General features: G+C 36.9%; 1 protein-coding gene across 1 annotated transcript in view; it reads right to left on the reverse strand.

Annotated features, from left to right (window-relative positions):
* Nucleotides 1-1,142: 1,142 nt before the first annotated feature.
* samd10b (sterile alpha motif domain containing 10b) overlaps nucleotides 1,143-22,536 on the reverse strand; it is a 76,390-nt gene continuing 54,996 nt past the window's right edge. The window contains exons 4-5 of the mRNA XM_059334204.1: nucleotides 16,383-16,523; nucleotides 1,143-3,237 (exon numbers count right to left, since the gene is read on the reverse strand). Coding sequence (XP_059190187.1) covers nucleotides 3,215-3,237; nucleotides 16,383-16,523 — 164 coding nt within the window. The 3' untranslated portion in view covers nucleotides 1,143-3,214. The remainder of the gene's footprint in view (nucleotides 3,238-16,382; nucleotides 16,524-22,536) is intronic.

Below are 22,536 nucleotides of genomic sequence, written 5' to 3' on the forward strand. Positions count from 1 at the left end.
AGTTTAAATGCTGTCTGTTGCCACTTTAAGTAAAACATTTTATTTCTACATTTCTAAATAGTTTTTTCAATAATGTACAACTTCAAAACCCTACTTATGTGTGTCAGAGAAGTATGAGAAAAAAAAAGAATCCTGTTCCATTTGCGGTTCAATTATTCAACAGTCTTAAGACATCATCAACTATCATCCATCAGTGTTTCAGTGCTGTGACAGACAAAAAAAATAAAGAAATAACTCTGTTGCTTTTATTTTGGAGATAGTCCAATGCTAGATTTATGTTGGTCTGATAGCTTTGAATTTCCAAAAGACATAAAGCAACTATACTTCCCTGCAGAGACTTGGCTACTTTTGTACACTGGAAGGACTCTCTATCACTTCAGTCTCATATACAATCAGCTCTTATGATGAGGGATCGCTGCCAGCTAAAAAGGGATTTTTCATCGACTGGTAGACAACAACTCCATCTTGTTCCCAGCGATGATTACAAGAACTGATTCCTGTCATACATTTGGAACAACGTTGTTTTTACAACTTGGGAAAGATCTTGGCTCCCAGACAAAATATATGAGGGTTGACTTTTTTTTTAAATATTACATTGGTCAGTGACAAATAAGGGTTGGCAATATGCTCATTTCGTTTTTCTAGTACTTGTTACTCTGCTCAATGACAATAAAGTTGAATCTCATCTCATCATCTCAAATGGTGTAACCACAAAAGAATGATAAATATTAAATATTTTATCCACCTACAGTGGATTTATACATGTAATAATCTATACCTATACATGTAATAATCATCATAACATGGCATCAAATGGCTTTTTTTTTTTTTTAGTATTCCTACATGTACACATTTCGTCAATATTGAGCAAGACATATTCTAAAACAAACATTTTTTTCTAAAGTTTTGACAAATTATGTAAAAAATTTTGTATACCATAATGTTGGAAAGTAAACATGGATTGTATTTTTTTGTCTCATTTTAGTTCACATTTTTTTTCCTGTATATAATCAGATTTTTATGGGGAAAAAGTACCTGGTTACACCAACTGATACTGGATTAGATCACGTCATTGACCCATATAAAAACTCAACAAAACCCAAAAAACATGAGTACAATAGTAAAGCAATGAGGACCAACACTGAATCTCAATTAGTTTATTCTAAAAAGACAGCTTTCATCATATTCCATACCATATGTCTTCTTATCTGTAAAGCAGATAAATATGTTTTTCCTTTTTTTCAGTTCATCAATCATCTGACAAAGTAAACCAAAAGTGTTCATATTTACAGTACATCCGGTAATCCAAAAATAATACAGTGCGTTTTCTCCCTTTTAACAGTCAAATACTTACATTACCCAAATGCTCCTTATCAAAGAACGGGTGGAGGGATGTAGAAAGGGGAGGTTTTGTTTGTTGGAAGATTATTTATGTATTGAATTTATTTATTTATGTGACTTAAACGTCTTCATTATACATAGCTGTCTGCTGCTGTCTTGGGTGACATCAAAGGTGCTTGCTTGAGTTTTCGCTGGGAATCTTTCATCTGTGTACTTGTCACATTTTGATTTCTGAGCGTCTGAAACGCAGTGTCACGCCAGGGACAGAAAGTTGGTAGGATACAACAGAGGCTTGTCCTTTTTCCTAGTGTCTGTGTGCGACAGATGACATACTGTGTGCAGTCTAGTACACACAGAGGACAGAAGCTACGAGGCTGGCAGATGCTGCCGCTGCAACAGACAAAATGTAGAATTCCCTCAGCAGACACTCAAACTAGCATCTCAAATAATTTATCCCATACAGTGCTACTCCTCTTCACCTTCTACCATTTAAATTATTGCTTTATCAAGCATACAGCGTCTGATTGATTAACACATTAACTCCATGTCCCCGGGATCCCGTTCCATTAATAAAAGACTACAGTTACAGTATACGCAGATTTAAAGTATATTTTATTCTACAACGCTCGTACTGTATATAACTGTATATATATTATTCTAACTCCTCGCTGACATACTGCAGATCAGTCGCAATACAAAAAGACTGATTGTTGTAATGACATTCGGCTTAAAGTGTAATTTTTGATCCTCCAAACCATGGATGGGCAACTTAAATGCTGGAGGGGGCCACAATTTTTTCATGGACACTACCACAGGGCCACATATAGGACCGTGTACTTAACCAGATAAGATGAAACTGCAATTTGAAATATGATTACAGTGCAGTAACTTAACATATTTCTTGCTCAAATGCATGTTTAACAGTATAAATAGGAATACAAAAGGTTTGAAGCAAATAAAAAATAACCACTTAGCCTACTGTGATTTCTTTTTTTTTCCAGTGCAAGAACAGCAGACCAACATTAATTGCAAGAAGTAATTTTGTGCATTTTTACACTGCACTTTTAAGATGTCATGCTCAAATGCATGTAATTGTTCTGAGGGCCACTTCAAGTGAGTGTGCAGGCCGTATGCGGCCCCCAGGCCTCCAGTTGCCCATCCCTGCTCCAAACCTACAATTCCAAAACTAAAGTCCTGAGAGGGAAATGTGAGTGGGACCTGTGTGCGAGGAATTGATTAGGATTGTATTGGCATTAGTTAAAACCAGCTCTAATTCCTTGTCAACATGGTTTCAAGTTATCGCTTCAAAGGGAGATGGAGATCCGCAATACAAACCCCCATTTGCATGGTTTCAGCAACACTGGGCTCAAAGGTTAAGGTTATATAAAACCATGCCAGAGAGTTATTCATGTAATGACCTTAACCAGACAAGAGAATAAAACGTGAATCCTGGTTGTGATGCAACGAATATATGTCAAAAATAAACCAGAGAGTTCTGCTGATATTCTCCAAACCAGTCCGATCTGAATGAGACAGGAAATCAAAATGAGATTTGCTGCGATCAAGCATATACCAGTGACAGGCCTACATCATCACTAGGGTTGTGAATCTTACATCTTATCACTATGTTACAGTTGGTAGCCCTGCCTCAAGCGGGGCTTTGTCTCTGTCTCAGTGTCCGTAAACCAGATTGGCCTCGTTGAATGAGAATCCTCCAGACCGGTTGGCATGTAGTCTATAGGCTCGTCCTCCCTCCTTTCACTCGTCAGTTCTCTGCTCACATATCTGAAGACAGCACCTCTTCAATGGCTCCTAGAGATGTATTGTGACAGGGGGTGAGGAAAAGGGCTGCCAAAATGGAACCAGGGATGAGCTAAGAGAAGTTTCCAAAGGAGGCTGCAGACAGAAGGAAGAGAAGAGAAGGGAAGAGAAGGGAGGGGGTATATAATTAGTATTCACATGGATAGAAAAGCAGAGGCTAAAGTGCAGAAATATTATACTCTTACATCATGCACTATTGTAGTTTATTTTGAAAAATAAAAGCCCGACTCCAAAAAATTGGGATCTAAAATGTAACAGAATACAATAATTTTTTAATCCTTTGTGACAAACACTAGCGCTCAAAAGTTTGGGGTCACCCAGAAAACGTCCCTGTTTTATTCATGAAATGAGTTATAAAATGAATCGAAAATAAAGAAAAAGACATAGAATAATAGAAATAATCATTTTAGCCTGTAAAAATCTCCAACTTTACCTCTAGATACTCAACCAGCCTGAGGAAGGATCATTTTATTTCTTCTCAAATCAGCACAAACAGTTTCAGCTGTGCTAACATAAAGCAGGTGTTTTAATGATCAATCAGCCTTTTAACACTATAAACGTGGAATACATGAGTGATGGTTGCTGAAAATATCTAATAGATATTTCATAAGAAAATCAGCTGTTTCCAGCTTGAATAGTCATTTACCACATTAATAATGTCTAGATCATGGGTCACAAACTCGCGGCCCGTGGGCCAATTGCGGCCCTTGTGACGATATTTTGTGGCCCCTTGATATGAAAGTTTAATTGAGTTTTATATGAATGGCACTTTACCTTGTTGTGTGTGGAAGGTCCCTTTAATTACTTTTTTTGTTAATTTTGTGTCTTTCTTTGTTAATTTTGTGTCTTTTTTAATAATTTTCTGTCTTTTTTGGTAATTCCGCATCTTTTTTGGTCATTTTGTTTCTTCTTTATGTTAATTTAGTTTTTTTCTGTCATTTTGTGTCTTTTTTATAAAATAATTTTGTGTCTTTTTTTGGTACTTCTGTGTATTTTTTGGCCATTTTGTGACTTTGTTTAGTCATTTTGTGTCTTTATTGGTCTTTTTTTGCCTTTTTGTGCCTTTTTTTGGTCATTTTGTGTCTTTTTTGGTCATTTTGTGCCTTTTTGTGGTTTTTTTGGTAATTTTGTGTCTTTTTTGGTCATTTTGTGTCTTTGTTTCGTCATTTTGTGTCTTTTTTTGGTCTTTTTGATACTGCCTCCAGCGGCCCCAGGTAATTTGAGTTTGAGACCCCTGGTCTAGACTGTATGTCTGTTATTTTAATTTAATATTAAATATCAGACATAATTGCTTTTCTTTTTAAAAAAATAAGGACATTTCTAAGTGACCCCAAACTTTTGAGCAGCAGTGTATGTTAAATTGAAAACTTAACAAATACAATATTGAACCTTAAAACCCACCTGTGCACCAGCAGGCAAGCATAAGGTGAAAACTGTAGTTTCAACTGGGTTTTAGCCACATGCCAAACAAGCAAAACTGCAGAAATTAAAAAATGTTATTTTTCGAATGCTTTTTGGCCTCACAGTTCTTCTGTTAAAAGCTTCATAAACCTAACAGGGCAGGTGGGTTTTAAGAGGTTCAGTATTTCATAAATATGAATCTAAACTCTAAATTTGTCTTTTTCACAGCTTCCCAGCTTCTGTGGAATATATATTTCTCTCCATTGATCTGTCTCTGTTAATGCACTATGAAGCTGCTGAAACACATCATGTCTAAAAGCACAAGGACTCTCATCTAAGAGTCTTTTTAAAAAAGCGCAAGTATGGGTCTCATAACCTTCCTGAATCTGTATGTGACACCTTCCTCCCCCAGACTCTGTTACTGAATAATCAAGTAACTGGAGTGGCTGGCCTCCCTTCGTGTAACTCGCTGCACTCAATCACAGAGCAACAACCTCTATAACAACCAATAATTTAGTATGAAACGCTGTCTGACTGAATAAGTAAGAGGGCAATGGTAGTGCATGAAGATTATTGCATTGTCCCTAGCCTAGGTAGAGAGAAAAACACTGAATAATATGATACAAAACTGAAAATATCTTAAAAAGAACAGATTGTATTTACTGATCTAAGGTTACAGCACAGGTGTACAGATTCATAATAGCTATTGTATGTGTTTCTATTATGCCTTCCTGCTGCTTTGATACTGTGGTTGTTTAATAAAGCCTTACAACGAAGGGCGGAAATTATGACATTAAGCTAATCAGCATGTAACAAAAAGCCCCTTTTTCCTCAATGTCATTATCTTTTTTTCCTCTCTTTTGAAACAACAGATGCGACCAGGTGGTTTCCCTGACAACTAGCCAGTTCGTTCCATCCTGAAATGACACCCGGAGTCAGTGGGAAGGCAGGCTTTCCTTTCCCAGACTGTTGGCATTTCAGCTCTAAGCCCCTCCACTCCCGATAGCCGAAGAAGACGCGCCACCTGTCTCTAGACACTGACAGATGTAACGCGGCACTGGAGTGAACCTGAACCAGGAAACGATGGGGAGCGAGACAGAAGGATGGAGAGGCATGGGTATGACTGCAGGCTTGTACAGACACAGAGAAAACCACTTCTCTGATAGAGAGCCTTTTAAATGAGCTCCCAATGGAGTTGTCACAGCCTAGGTGTAGCGGAGGAGGAGGAGGAGGAGGGGGAGGGAGGTGAACGGCAACCAGGCAAAAATTTGAGCTGAGGAGAAATGACATGTTCCCTCTTTTTCTCTGTCTGTCAAGCTCAGAGTTTCATTCATATTCTAATTCAGAGCTACAGTTCAGCTGGCAGGCGCCACTGAGTAAAGCTCTGCAAGGATGTGTAACATCACAGGAGTGTTTCAGAGAAACAAGGCAAGCTCCAACTGCAACCAAAGGGCTGCACACAACACTTCTTTTGATTTGGGGTTGGGGTCAAGCTTTGGCCATCCTGTTTCAGCTAATTAGCACAGAGAGTTCTGAAACCTGACAGATGGCTACACACAAAGGCTTAGGCCGACTTTGATGAAAATTTGATGTGCTGAGAAGGAAGGAGGGACTGACGGTTTATCATAAAGATATACCAACAACCAGAGGCTGATAAGAAGAAGGAGGGCAGATCCCCCACTGGGCTCTGATCTGAATCGTTCCTCCCAAAGCTTTGCAGATGTTACAACAACCTCTGCATGGTTCAAACTACCCTGAGAGAGGTATGGCTCTGGGCTGTGGAAGACATCATCCTTATCTTTCACTAACTGATATAACACACCAAAGCCTGCTGAAAATATTTGAAATACAGAAAGCGAAAGTTTCTAAAAAAATACAAGCTAGATGCACAAAAAAGCAGTGGAATAGCTTTCACAACCATGAAAGAGTTGTATGTACAAGAGGAAACATAAACAATACTGTGAAATAATGCAATGCAAACTATAGCAGGCCCTTGCACTCTATTGCATTCAACTTATATTTCATTTTCAACTCTGTATGAATTTTTCAACTGCTAGTAACTTTAGGATTTCAGTAACCATCAGCTGAAACTTTGCCCTAAAAATCCATGTTTTTAGCTTCAAACACGCACCTTCAGTCGATGTTTAAGGTAGCTGTGAAAACTTTCTTAAAGAAACAATGAATGTCAAAAGTTCCTCAGTTAAAAGGCATTTTATAAGCATTGATCTTGTGTCTATCAAAACTTTTCAAACAACATGATGGGTGCTATGCTCAGTGAAGGTTAAAAAAAAGGGAAGAGTGTTTGATATTCAAAATATTTTGAGGGCAGTATGAGTTTAACCTTTTTTTTAAATCAAATTTGATTTTTAGTAGCTTAAACTTTACGCTTTTTGTACAGTGTAACATTCAGTTTGTGAAAGAACTTTATTTCCTCTCAGTGTTAACAAAGAATGAGCCTTTTCTTTTTCAAAGATTGTGCTCATTTCAGAAAATGTTTGCCGTACGCACAAAGCATCTGAAAGGGTCAGCTGCTGTGCTGTGTGTTGTGTAAAACATCAAGTTCATAAACACATGGTTTCATTCATGTATTCCATGCTAGTGGTAAAAAAAAAAAAAATAAGCCAGTAAGAAATACCCAGCATTTCAGAAGAGATCTGATGAAATATGAAATGTTTCTGTTCACTGGAGAAGATGTGCTCTTCAGAGCCTGAGGACTACCGGCTACTTTTACAGATAAGGAAACACTGAATCTTAAAAGTCACCACAGTTAACTCTATGCAGTCTTATAGGGCTATGTTGTCCATTTTTGAATCCTTTTCATGTATTTTGTGTCTTTTTTGTGCTAATTTGTGTCTTTTTTTGGTCATTTTGTGTCTTATTTTAGTTATCTTGTGTCTTTTTCGGTCATTTTGTGTCTTTTTTGGGTCATTTTGTGTCTTTTTTGTCATTTTGTCTCTTCTGTGGTTTTTTTTTTGCTTATTCTGTCTTCTCATTTTGTGTCTTTTTTGGTCATTTTGTGTGTGTTTTTTTAAGTCATTTTGTGTCTTTTTTAAAGTCATTTGGTGTCTTTTTTGGGTCTGCTCTGTTTTTACGTCTGGATGTGATGAAGAAGCCATGCTCTGGCACTTTTGGAGACTCCAGAGGGTTAACTGGCACTCCAGTGTTATTGCTCTTCCATAAAGTTGGAGGACTTGTGAGAGACATAATAAAAAAGGATGGTGCAGTGGAGGCCGAGGTGTCTCATAGTCTGTGACATGGGTCAAGTTGCAAAAACAGCATATCCTAAAACTCCATAACTCTGAGTAGGAACGATGCTTAGCTTCGGTTATAAAATTGGTGATGTGCCGCTTTAATATAAATTGTTAAATCATTCTCATGTAATTATTCCATTTACACATAAAAAAATATGGAGATAATCTACAAATACACCTTTCTACATTTCCAACACGCTCCGTGAGACAAGAAATATCAATCTCTTTCAGTCACAGAATGAAAGAGCAGTTTTTTTTCTCATTTTGCCCCCTTTGGTTATTGTGTGGAGAACAGCGTTTTCAACAATAATTTTCAACAGAAGTAATGTGATTCCACGTTAAGTGTGAAATGCTATTACAGTGCTTTGAGCAAGTGAGCCTGCTCCAGACAGATTAGCATGGAGTGTAAAGTACAAGGCCCCACAGCCAGGGAATGAAAGTGCTATCACACCGAGGTGTTTCTTTGACTATCTCTGTTCCTTCATTAACCCCTTTACCCATCTCATTTCTTTATCTCTACGGTCTCTCTATCTCACCTACTGTATCTGTTCAACATCTCACCTCCAAGCTGAGCTCTGGGTCCTTTTATTTTGTATGGCTTGCTATTCTTCGTTTTCTTCTCTCTCCATATTCAAATCTGATCCCTGAGGTGTGCCTGTGCTCTCTTCTATCACCTTTTTTTAAAAATTTGTATCACATATTTTATTTTCAAAAAGGAGTTGTTGAGACACAGAGAGAGCACTTATTGCTTCTAAAGGTTTAAGAAACCACTGAAGAGTGCATTTTTACAAAGCTACTGATGTGAATAAAATGAGCGTCTTGTAAGGGCTGTGGTAAATCGTGCTATCACGCCTCAGATCAGAGACAAACTCGCATCACATTCAAGCTTATTTGTATTTTCGTCTTCTTTTCAACAGTTATTGTGAGATCAATATTTAATCTTTGGTAAATCCATTGCAGATGAATCAGACCTGACAGGCGGTATGACACGAGGCTCCACTAAATCACAGCAGAATTGCAAATGTATTGGGAGAATCTTTCAGGGAGAATAGAAGAGCTGTGTGGAAGTGTGTGTGTGGAGTACAGTGTGAACCAAAACAGCCTTAAGATGCTTTAGCAACTTTCTGACAAGTCCGGCTCTTTTTTTCTCACCTCTGGCCTTCATCCTTCAATTTCACCATCTCCTCTTCACACATATCACCTACCATTTGCTCATTAAAACATCAGCACCTTTCCCCCCTACGCATATCTTTTTTTTCTCAACCCCACAGTGTAAAAGAGTCTGCAACCATGCTATTAACCCTGTTGGGCTGCACTGAGGCACAGTAGTTTGCGAAGCTAAATGCTAACATCTGCAATGTTAACTGTGATAAATTCTTCTGTAGTCATTTCATTTTACTTAATATATTTGATAAAATGTATTAAATATAAATGCGTCCTTGATTTTGAGGCAGTTGTTTAAGTAACTTTAATATAAAAATGTTTGAGATGGAATCTACTTATTCTGATCACATTAAATATAATCTTTATGTGTATGTAATTCTAAATCAAGAGAATTTTGAATGAATCCAACACAATAGAATTAGTCCGTTTTTGATTGACAGGCACTTCCTGTTAAGTTGTTATTAACTCAACTTGTAACGTAGTTAGATTTAATTAATAATATTGTGTGCAATCTGTTGCATCAATTTTATTGAGCTATTGTTTATCTTTTTTTACAGTGTACGCATTATGATGCCAGTTAGGAAAAAAAAAGTTGTGGAGAAAATAAAAGAAAAAAAATAGTTTTTTTTTGTTTTAAAATAGACTAAATAAACATAATCTGAAGAAAATGTATGGTTTTTATTTTTTGGATGTTTTTGGGATTTGTTGTAACGGGGCACAAGTGAAAAAGAAAGTTTTTAAAATAATTTTAAAATGTATTGAATAAACATGCGTAAAAGATTCAACAAGGTACAATACATAACATTTTAAATTTAAAAACATGATAAAAGGAATTTTTTTATCCGGTTTCTTTTCTGAAAGTTGCCTGGCAACATTGTACCATTGAACCAAGACATCCATTGAACCAAGACTGTTCAAGACATTCATTGAAATGAATGTCTTGAACAGTCAAGTGTATGAAACTATCAAAAATGAAGGTTTACTCAACTATCATCAGGAATATATTGTTTTTTCCCAGATGGAAAAGGGCCACAAAGCTGTTTCCTTTGGAAAAGTCTGCAAAATAGGGTTTCAATATGGCCTCCTGGAGGTCATGTGACAAATTAAAGCATTGCTATTGGTTCCCTATTCTCTTCCTTCTTTTTTTAAAGTATCGCATCACTCAAAAACATGCATTGTAGAAATTTGACAGGCCAAAAATGTGAGGTACCATAGAGGGTTAACATGATACGATTTCCCATGTTCATCATCTAAGTTTAGTGTTTTAGCATAGTAACAATTTGTAATTGGCACTAGACACCAACAATAGCTGGGGTTGAGGGGAATTTATTTTTAAAGTTTGCAAGCAGTTAAAAAACTAGAGAATAAGAAATAGGAATGGGTACCAAAACCTGGTATTAAACAGGCCCCAGGGCTAAATTATTAAAGATAATCTCCCATTTTAATGGTGTTTAATGGTGGTTTAATTTTAAAATGTTAATGCATAGCTGCAGCATCTCCTCTGCTCTCTGTAGGGACTGAATACAACTTTTCAGAGTAAAAACTTTTTCAATACACCTGTAAAAAAACCCCCATTAAAATGTAAAGAATAAATACATATTGTAAACATTACTCTTGCTGCTAAAGAAACAACATTTAGTTATAGTTAACTCTATGAGTCTGGGGCTATTTTGTCTATTATTGAATCCTTTTCATCCTGCCTGTATTAACCACTTAAAAATGTTTAAATGCCATGTTGGTATTTTTTTTTTTTTCAGCACAACCTCACCTATATGACCTAATAATAATTGACTCTTTATTCTGATTTACTGGATCAACATTTTGAACAAAAAACATAAGAAAAACCAACATAAATGTGATCTTGTGATTGTGTGTGATCCTGTCATTCAACTCTGGTTTTTATTCCAGTGGGACTCTATTTTATTTGTGTGTTTAGCGTAACAATTTTGGTAATTTTGTGTATTTTTTTTAGTCATTTTGTGTCTTTATTTAGTCATATGTTGTTTTTTTTTGTAATTTTATGTTTTTTTTTAGTCATTCGGTGTCTGTGAAAAAAAATCACAATGTTTAACTGTTATTTTATTAAGTAAACAAATCAGTACTGTAAATAAAACTTTTTATTTTTTTATTTTACAGTATAAAAACAGTACTGTAAATAAAAATACACTACTTCTCCTGTAAATAATAATTACAGTAAGTTACATGTTGATTGCTGCCAATATGTTACTGTAAAAATCACAGTAAATTATTTACAGTGTGTTTCATGACCGAACATTATTTTTGGATAGATCTTATTTGTTTGAAAGTTTAGGCTGAGATGCAGAGACATCCTGTAGATCAGTAGTTCTCAACCTTTTTGAGTCGCGACCCCCAATTTAACATGCATGTTGTCCACGACCCCCGCTCACTGAACACAATCTCACATGCACAGTTCAGATCACCCAAAAAAGACACAAAATGACAAAAAAAAGACACAAAATGACAAAAAAAGACAAAAAAAAACACAAAATGACCAAAAATGATGTGTTCAAAATTATTTGGCGACCCCCAGAAATCATCTCGCGACCCCAATTGGGGTCCCGACCCCAAGGTTGAGAATAGCTGCTGTAGATAACGACAGCACAGGTTATTTTATGGTAAACAGTTTTTTTAATGTTCCAGTCCACACTCAGACCTTTAGCACCTCTGCCCTCAACTACCACCTAATCACCACCTCATCACACTCACCACTCAAACAACCCCCATTATCAGCCCTCCAGCTGCTTCCCACCCCGCTCTACTTTTACCACCTCTGAATACCCTCCAACCCTGAGAACCTCAGGTGTTTTATAAGGCCACCAAATTAGCTTGCCCTTACAGCTTAGAGTCAGAGCCTGCTCAACTGGCAAATTACATTTGCATTGCTCTATTAATAGAAGTGTCCAACAGCAATTTAATTCTTTCTCCTTACCAGTCAATTGTATTCCATATCTCAATTTAATTTAGTTTGATTGAATTCAACATGCTTGATTGGCATGCATGCCATAAAAAACAATTTCTACTAAGTGTCTAAGAGGAATAAGTAAAGATGAAAAAAATACTGACTGAGGGAGTTAACCCTCTGGAGTCCATCTATTTATTGAAAATACACATTTTATTTACAGTAATAACTTTATGTATATATGATATGTAGACAAGCTGAGAAAGCCAGTTGAAAGTGCAATCATAGGAGCTTTCACAGTGTGACATTTATGTTTCTAGACCATTTTTAAATTGTGAATTTTCTTTCTACAATGAAAACTATTACTATTTTTAATTTACATGCAAATAGACTGTTTTGCAGTTTTATTATTTATTATTTTTCTGCCGTTTTTATGTGTATAAATGGTAAAAAAATAAAAATAAAATAAATGGTACATTTCCATAGACACCTGTGTCTTTTGTTTGTATTTTGGGTTCCTGGCAGCTTTATACTTTGTTAATTAAAATAAAATGAAAAATCTGACTGATAGCCAAGTTTGTGTGGAGAAAAAGGAGCCATGCATGTGATGTAAGGACAGACTGAAAGATGCTAAACAGAGACAGAAATTAATGCATAGGCAGTTGACAAATTTGAACCAAATTCTCCTGAACTCCAGAGGTTTAATGGCACATGCATCTGGGTTGATAATAGAGGAGATATTCATTTCACATGTTGCCAAGTAGTGCTGATCTTTTGTAGTATCACCAGCTCAAAGAAAGGGTTGTATAGTTTGTGTGTTTAGCATATGCATGCATTTAGAATGGGATTGTATGTCTTTGGTACACTGCAAAAAGGTGTGTCTAAAAACAAGATAAAAACACTAAATCTGAGGGAAATGATCTTGCTGCATGGACAGATAATTTCACTTGACAAGATTTCTTAAATTAAGATTGTTAAATCTAGAAATAAGCATGTTGAACGCTTAAAAGTATAAAGTTTTTTTTATCTTGGTAAGAAACAAATAATTTGCAGGTCACTCTGCTCGGGCCAGTTCATCGCTGCTTGCAGCTTTAATTTATCTTGTTTTAAGAGTTAATTTCTTATTTTAAGCGTTCAACATGCTTATTTCTAGATTTAATTATCTTAATTTAAGAAATCTTGTCAAGTGAAATTATCTGTCCATGCAGCAAGATAATTTCCCTCAGATATAGTGTTTTTATCTTGTTTTCAGACACAGCTTTTTTGCAGTGTAATGTTCATTAAAATTGGATAGCAGCCCAATTAAGTCCTGCATACAATAGCTGGTCTTCTTGTCAGGTGATTCAAATTGTTCTGATCACTTTTCTTTATTCATTAAAAAAAATCAATAACTTCTCTTTTATGCGTTTCTGTTCATGATTCAGGCAGGAAATCATTTTATCTGATCTTTGAAATGGGTTTTTGTTTGTTATTTGCCTCAATAGCTTTTGGAATTGCTTTCTTTAAATCACTGTATATTGTGCTATTCAATGACTTCAGATGAAGTGATTTTTTAAATGTCATCTCACAGTCAGGAGCCCATTTCTATGACTTGCTTAGTCTCTTTAGATCCCACGGTTGGAGCACTTTGTTCCTTATCTTTTATATCACATCTACCTCTTTCTGTCTCAACCACACACACTCTTCATATTGCTGTGGGGATCCAGAGCTCGCACAAAATCTCTGGCTTCTTATGCAGTCGATGTTGTGTCTACAAAAACACTTTCAGGTCCCAAAGGTGGGTCGTGGATAGATTAAAATGGGCATCAAAACCACAGTTATTTATATTATTTCTGTCAAGCTCGTACCTCAAAGCAGACTGGAGAGTGGGGAAAAAACAGTCACAACATGAGCAGCATGAACGATCAAATAGTGAGCTTAACAGATTGCAAATAGCACTTCATTTACTTCTTTGAATGTAACTGGTGATTATAAGAGCCCTTGCACCATCAGTTCATCATGAGCTGTTGGCGGCATAAACAACGTAATTGCTCTGCCTGGTCTAACAAAATACTTATTTTGGACAGATGCACTCACGTCAAGGGAGATGGAAGCATTTAGAGAAGATCGTTATGTAGTTATTTTTATTTTTTATTTGTGCATAAAAGCTTTTGCACTCAACAATTCCCCATGAATCAAAAGAAAACAGTCAAAACCTTCAGACTTTTTTTGTTCCTTGATTGAAAACTGAATTATCATCCTTACCTCAAATTTAAAGGTACACTGTAAAAAAAAAAAAACTATGTTATATTTACGGTAAAATACCGGCCAGAATTTCATCGTAAAAATTACAGTGACTGGGTTTTCTACTGTAAATTTCAATGTAAATATTATCAAAAACTGTAATTTTGACTGAATAGTCCCTTTGTTTTGAGGATAATTGTGTCCTAGTGAAAATATGTTTTTTCTCCTTTAATTTTACATCAAAGAAACTGTGTTTTCTACAGTTTAAAAGTTTTGTACTATTCCTCGATTTACAGTAATTAAAAGCATCTACTACGGTGATATAAAATTTTTAATTTTACGTCTACACTGTAAAAAAAATCTGTTTAATTTACGGTAAAATACCGGCAGCTGTGGTTGCCAGAACTTCACAGTAAAAATTACAGTGAGTGGGTTTTCTACTGTAAATTTAAATGTAAATATCAGCAAAAACTGTAATTTATACTGAATATTCCTGTTATTTTTAGGGTAATTGTGTCCTTGTGTTTTTGTCCTTTCATTTTACATGATTTAAAAAAATATTTTCACAGTAAAACTGTGTGTTTTCAAAAAGTTTTTCAAAAGTTTTGTACTATTCCTTGATTGACGGTAAAAGTGTCTATTATGGTGATATGCAATTTTTTATTTTACGCCCTATTTCTGATGCAATTTGACAGTGTTTTACTGTAATTTCTACATTTCTCTATTGTTAGGTGCTTACCTCTAGTGACCGTCGTTATTATGACCGTGGAGGCAGGTTTTGTTACTTTAGATTGTTAAAATAACAAAGCCAAAACGTCTTTTCCTAAACTTTATCAAGTAGTTTTTTTGCCTAAACATGACCAAGTAGTTCTGTTTCACAACTGTCATGTATTTAAAACTAGGTTTGACACTGGCAAATTACACATTCTGTCATTTAGGTATGAGGACTTGTTGGAAGATCTGAAGTAACAAGCATGTTGATATTTCCCTTAAATGCTGCATATCCTCTCTCCTCTGAGACATGAGCTCAGCCAGGATGCTGCTGCTGCTGAATTTAGGTCATGATCTTGAAGATTATGGTGTCTAGAGGAAAACCTGGGTGAAATAGCTGGTGCTCAGTACATTTGGATCTGGATACAAAATCATAAAAATATGAAAAACGATGACAATTTTCACACAGCAGCACTCATCAAAACATTAAATATTCCTCTAAAAGGGTGTAATATTGAATTTTGATTTAAAATGTTTTAATTTTTTTTTACATTTATTTTAAATGTATTTCTTTATTGAAACACATTTATATACACAACATACAAGTAAACAAGGGTACTAAGGATAATCTTTTTTTTTTTTTTTTTTTAAAGAAAAGATGTAGGAAGAGCAAGTTGAGGAACCAGACCTGCAACAACTCATGCACGTCCATCTACACCCACCCTGATGGAGAGGGGTCCAGGCTGCTGTGTATTCAGCCCCATTACCCAGACCCCTCTCCATGAAGCGGGCCCTGATGGACCCGCATAAGAAACCTGCATCCCTAAATCGCCCCCATAAAGAAAACGACAAACATAAAAAGGGTATACATATTTTGAATGTATAATTCAGCTATTTCCATATTTAAACTATTAACTCCATGACAGCCAGAACAGAAAAATAGGAAAATATATGGTAGCAATAGAAACTTATGTCCAAAACATTACAATTAAAATAAAGAAAAAAATATTGATCCTTATCCCAATCTTTTATAATTACTAATAATAATAATATTGAATTTAAAAAATATGCTTCTTGGAACCTATGGGAAACCTTTCATTGCAAAAACGGAATCTACTTCTTGTGAAAGGAAATTGTTTGGACATTTCACTTTGAGGACTCGTAGACCTGAATGAACACAGAAAACAGCCACAACAGATTTTAAAGAAGTAAGCTCTGTCAACTGCTGAATCCAGGTCAACAGTGATTGACTGAGCCAGTTTATTGATGGCTGGATAATAAAAGTGTTTACTGAAGCCATCATTCAGAGGCAAGGCAGCAAATCATGAGCTCCCATCAATAAAACCACACACAGTCACAAACAATTGCACTGCGATGTCCAACTTCACGTATGTCACAGCAGGCACACATGCTCTCAGACTGCCTTCTTCCAATTTAGCCAAACCCAACTGGCCTCCACTTTCTTTATCTTTCCCTCTCACACAAAAACACAATTACTGACAGAGATACACAGAAACGTGGTTGCTCACACACACCATCTTGTTACTTACTTCTACTAAGGAGCTGCAGATTGCGGACCTCTTCTCTGACCTGCAGCTGGAGGACCTGTTGGAGGACCTCCTGCCTCAGGGTCTCTTGGACAATTCCCATCCTCTCCAGCTTCTCCCCGTTCAAACGCAGCAGCGCCCGTCCTGCCAGAATGAGACGTATATGTATGAAGTTTCTCCACTGATTTAGAAAAACAGACAACTTTCCACGTTTTTATTACCATCAGAGCCACAAAATTTAATTTGTATATTAGTCATTTCAGTTAATCAGATGGAGGGATAATTTCAAACTTTTTTCCATGAGCAGCCCACTGTGAATGTGTCAAACTCAAAAACAGCAGTAGGCAAATTGTGGCTGCTGGACTCCCTGGAGTCATGCCTCAACTGGAGACAGGCAAGTGGGCAACAGAACCAGGTTTAACAGCCTCTATGGACAAAAGCCGTGTTTCCTTTAGGGGGAAAAGTGGCCACCGGAAAAGTCTCAGGCCACACTGTCTCAAAAGTCCGCTCACTCAGCGTGTCTCCATTACAAGTTAGCCCCCAGAGGGATTTAGAGACTCTGGAGGTGACGTCGCTTAGCAACAGTTTTGACAGTGACGTCACATACGCTACGGATTAAACACGGGAGACTCAACTGTAGCTGCTGTCGCTAACTGTGCACAACCTCAGCAGCTGATCATAAACAAAACAGCATGGCTAATTTTGCACAGCGTCTCCGCTGATCATAAACATAGTGATCGTGAATTAACTGGCATCGTTAACTGGGCACAGAGTGTCCAGTGCTTGTTGTAAACAAACAGAGATAGCTAAGTAAACATCTCCTGCAGCAGCAGCACATACACACTGTACTGCTACAGAGCTAACTGTTAGCCTATTAGCAATTTGCAGACTGGACACTAAGAGTTAAACATCACGGCTCGTTAAGAAGAGTAAGAAGGAGTCTCCAATAACACCAGAAAAAGTCCCTGGATTTGTCTCCAGTCGCTTTCTTGAAAAATAGTCGCTAAGGGGATCTGAAAAGTTGCTAAATATAGCAACAAAGTCGCTAAGTTGGCAGCACTGCTTCGCCGGCTTTTACAAATGGTGTTGTGTGACAAATTGTTATTGTGTAGAGTACAACGTCACATCCCACTTAGCGATCTATCCAATCAGTCACCGTTTTTTTTTCAGGGGAGAAAATATTCAAATTAGGGGTGTTTCGGCGAGTGAGACCCGCCTCATTCCGGGTATTGGGCGGTAGTGGAAACAGCCCTATAGAGACAGAAGAGTAGGCCTATGTTGATAGAGAAAGCTGAGAACAGAAAAGAAAATGATGACCGAGCAAGAGGCCACTGGACAAGAGCAAATCTCAGACTGGAATTAAAGTCACTGGCGAGAGATTTTCTAAGTTGTTGGCTAGTTTTTCATTACAAGTAATGTAGTCATCAAAAATGCACATTTATAGTTGTTCATCTTTTCAACAGCAATTTAGAAGTGAATTAGACTCTAACTGTCTGGGTACTGAATCACAGAAAACACTAAATTCTGCATAATGTTGTTGATTAACCCTTAATAGGGCACTCCTACTACAAAATACTTGCAAATTCCAAATTTCAACCCTCGAGAATATTGGAGGATGTTGCATACTGCCAGAATTAGAATTAGATTAGATTAATTAGAACTGTGGAATGTGCAAAAAAAAAACATACGGACCCGGGGGAGGGGGGTAATATTTTGAGAAAAAAGTTTACTAGACTAATGTGGCAAATCTATGAGAAAAAAATGTGCATATTTATGAGATTTAAAGTGGTAAATCTGAAACTTGCATTACAGATAGACTAAACTCCCTGGTGTTATTAGAAAGTAATACCAAATCACTAGACATCCTCTATTAATGCTGCTTCTGCATGTAAGGGCTCCAAAAATTCTCCATGTTCAAAACACAGCTCATTCTTCAAAGGCTTTGCACATTCTTTCTATATGCATGTGGATTTCCTCTCATACTTAAAAGCATATTCATTTCAAAGGGATGTGGGACTTTAAATGTATTAATTTGGAGGGCCTACTAAATGTATTGCATGTGCATTTATGCTGTCGATTCACTATCTTATTCCCAGTGTTAAGGTGTATTTTTCCTAGTTAGTACAGTAAAAGGGCTGGCATGAGGAGGACTGCTCAAGCTGGCTGGATTTTTACTACAGAGTTTGGAAGTTAACCCTGGGGACATTCACATTTAACATACCATTACCCACAGTAAACAGCTTTTACAACCAAGCTGCACTCACACAAACACAGAGGCAAAGTGAAAAACTTAGACATTCACGTGGCAATAAACACACACACACACACATACACACACACAGATTACAATGGGTAAGGGAACTATGTCCTTCACCGGTGCAGACAGAAGAGGAATCCATCATACCTGCAGCAGCTCTGTACGATGCCCAAATCATAATTAGACTCATTACTCATGCAGCTCACTCTCCATTTCATTCCATTCGTTCTTATTTCCTTCCCATGGACATCAGTACATCCTCTGTATCTCTGTGTTTCTCTTGATTCCTCTACAGTATGTGTATATTTCATATAGTACACATAAAAAAAACGTGTCTCTTCAGTCCCTCTCTCTCACACACATACACATCTACACACTGTACATAAGGTGACACAATCATTAAACCGTGTTGTTGTTCCTTTATTTATCTACAGCAGCTAATAAGCATGTCTGTCGGAGGAGTGCAGGGACAAGAAGAAAGAACAGACAGAACAAAGGAGAAAAAGACAGGAGAATAGTAAATGAAAGGAGAATAGAGGCCAATGCACTTTGTACCTTTTCCGAGTCCATGAAATATAAATATCCTTAACAGACTCAGTAGTAATATTTCATAAAAAAACAGGCTGGAGGGTGGAGAACAGATTTATGAGTGTAATAGTGTGATAGACTGGGGTTGGTCTGTTAGGACCCTCAGTGGACCCAGGCCTGGGCTAAGTGCTTCTAAAACCATCTGAAAAAAGTGTATGTGACATGTAACAAGTCATACTGTTCCCAACATCTTGACCCCAGCAACATTGGTCAGTTGTTAAGTAATCGCTCTGCGTCTATCTTTTGCCCACGTCGCCTAAAACTGATACTAATACAAGACCACAAAACTCTTGAAAAAAGATAGCTGATGCTGTTTTTATCTTATTGGCATTTCTGTTGGTGTATACCCGCCTCTTAACCCTTGTGTTGTCTTTGGGGTCAAACTTATGGGCTGAAATATGTGCCACCAGAAACTGAATTTGAATTATTTATATTTGAATTTGAATTGCTCAACTTGAATAATTGCATTAAAAACTGAATTTGAAGTTGTATTGTTCAATTTGAATCAATGCATTGAAAAACTGAATCTGAATTGTAATTTGAAATTGAATTTATTAGTTTGGAACTGAACATTCAGTTCTCACAATTCAAATTCAGTTCACAAAAAATTTCAATTTTCTGCGACAAAGATACACAGAGCGCCTCTTCGGCCAATCAGCAGCTCTGTTTTTTTGGTAACGTTTGTTGCCACCCGGTTGCCATGGCACCTCTTCGGCCAATCAGCACTTCCATTCCGTTCCAGCCTCATCCATGGTCAAGTCAGACTAACTTCTTCCTCTGTTTCGTGGTGAGTAGTGACTAGGTGGCAACAAATGTTACAAAAGAAAACGGAGGTGTTGATTGGGCGAAGAGGCGCTATGGCAACCAGGTGGCAACAAATGTTACGAAAGAAAACGGAGGTGCTGATTGGCCGAAGAGGCGCTATGGTAACCAGGTGGCAACAAATGTTACGAAAGAAAACGGAGGTGTTGATTGGCCGAAGAGGTGCTATGGCAACCAGGAGGCAGCAAATATTACGAAAGAAAACGGAGGTGCTGATTGGCCGAAGAGGCGCTATGGTAACCAGGTGGCAACAATGTTTCAAAAGAAAACGGAGGTGCTGATTGGCCGAAGAGGAGCTCTTGTGTATCTGCGCTGGATTGCTCTGCCTCAACTACCCACAGAAAATTTAAATTGAATTTTGAGAAATGAATTTGAATTGTGAGAACTGAATGTTCAGTTCCAAGCTAATAAATTCAATTTCAAGTTTCAGTTTTTCAATGCAATGATTCAAATTGAACAATACAAATTCAAATTATGTGATTAAAATTCATTTTTTTAATGCAATTATTCAAGTTAAGCAATTCAAATTCAAATATAAATAAATCAAATTCAGTTTCTGGTGGCACATACAAACTGACCCGGCATTATGTTTAACAGCATAGAAAACCCCCTTATGTCCTTTTTCAACTTGAAATTCTATGACCTTCCCTTCACATTTCCATGAAACCAGCAGGTGTAAAATAATTTATCAACATTATAATATGTTGCTTAAGACATTTTTTTCTACTTTCTTAGGCTACACCAGTGATGTATCTTGCTAAAAAATATGTTTACATCTATGCAGAACCTTTAGCAATAATAATAATAAACCTATACTTTAGTAAAGAGAACAATTATGACAGGTGTGTTGTAATAAAAACCAATGGATTCCACTGATTAAATTAATCTTTCTGCACTGTGAAAAGGGAAAACCTAGATATGTTTACAAAGTTTGTGATGAATGACAGGTTGTTTCTTCATACAAAATAGATTTGAGGTTTAAATTTCAGTCAAGCTGATTTATTTTAGGGGTTTAGTGAAGACAGGTCATTTTGACAGTTCCATATCCCACAAAGAACTCAGTTCATGTGGCCGGACTTCTAGACAGTCTTCCAATGTTTTCAAATGTTAACTCATCTGCCGACCGATGCAGTCTCACAAGTCAAACTGCATCCCAAGCTATTCCAATCTTCATTTTCTTCTTCTATGTAACTACTCCACCGTGCATATAGATGTGTGTTTCCTCTGGAGGTAAAGTGAAATAGGATTTCAGCTTGAAAAATACATTTGATGAAAGTATTGAACGTTTAGAAAGTTCAGTATTGAATGCAATCTCTCAGAGTGATATTGAAGCAGGAGTCAAATGTTACTTAGCATGGCGGGGCTCATTGTACTTGTCCAGTCTGTCTATCTGCAGGAACTGAGGGAACTTTTTTTATTAACCAAGCTTTGTTAAAGTTAAGTGATACTTTGTAGGCAGCAGAGAGACTGCTGAACATTATATCAGGAAGCAGCAATAATTGTGATTTTTTTCTCTCATTCCAGCTCTTTGAGATATGACATATAGCTCTCACTGGAGCTAGCAAACTAAATGAGGACAGAACTGTCAGCCAGTCTGTGCCTGACAACCAGATGGGCTGGAATAATACAGACAATAGATACCTCCACTGTGTGCAAGTCCCCACTTCCTGGGAGACAGAACCATGACAAACCAGTTAGCTCTCGTAATGGTTTAATGGATATGTGTGTGTGTGTGTGTGTGTTCTTGTACTTCCCACATAGTGAGGACCGGAACACGTTTTTAACCAAGAGAGTGAGGACATTTTTGCTAAGTGAGGACATTTCGGCCGGTCCTCACTTCTTTAAAGGCTTTTTTTTTAGATTTCCGACTTTGTTTTAAGGGTTAAAGGTTACAATTAGGTTTATGTTTAAAAAAAAAGATAATTAATTAACTAACTGAAACTGTATTTTGTGGTTACAAAACTAACTAAAACCAACTAAAATTATAGTGAAAATATCCTTTGTTTTCATCTTTGTCAACTTTTTTCATACATAATGAATACCCCATAAAAAACTAAAACTAGTAAAAATTTAAACTAAAACTAATGAAAAATGCAAAACTAGTATAACCTTGCAAAGGAATTCACCATTCCAACGAGGGTCCTCACAAAGATAGAAGTACAAGAATGTGTGTGTGTGTGTGTGTGTGTGGTTTAAAGGCAGATTATTTACTTCTCCTCAGAGTCCAGGTGCTCTCTGTTTCCAGGACGTAGAGTGGAACAACCCATTTTGTGTGAGCACAACTATCTTGGGGATACAACAACAATAATTTTCCATTTATTTTGTGCCCAGCTTCATTTTTTTTACACACACACACACACACACACACACACACACACACACACACACTCTGTCTACACACATACACACTCATCAACCTCTTCAACCCATCTCCCCAACAGCCCTCTGGTGTGTGCTTGCCAAGAGCAGTACCAGTGCGTCCTAGAAAAC

The sequence above is a fragment of the Centropristis striata genome, chromosome 5 (assembly GCF_030273125.1).
Source record: "Centropristis striata isolate RG_2023a ecotype Rhode Island chromosome 5, C.striata_1.0, whole genome shotgun sequence".
Lineage (NCBI taxonomy): Eukaryota > Metazoa > Chordata > Actinopteri > Perciformes > Serranidae > Centropristis > Centropristis striata.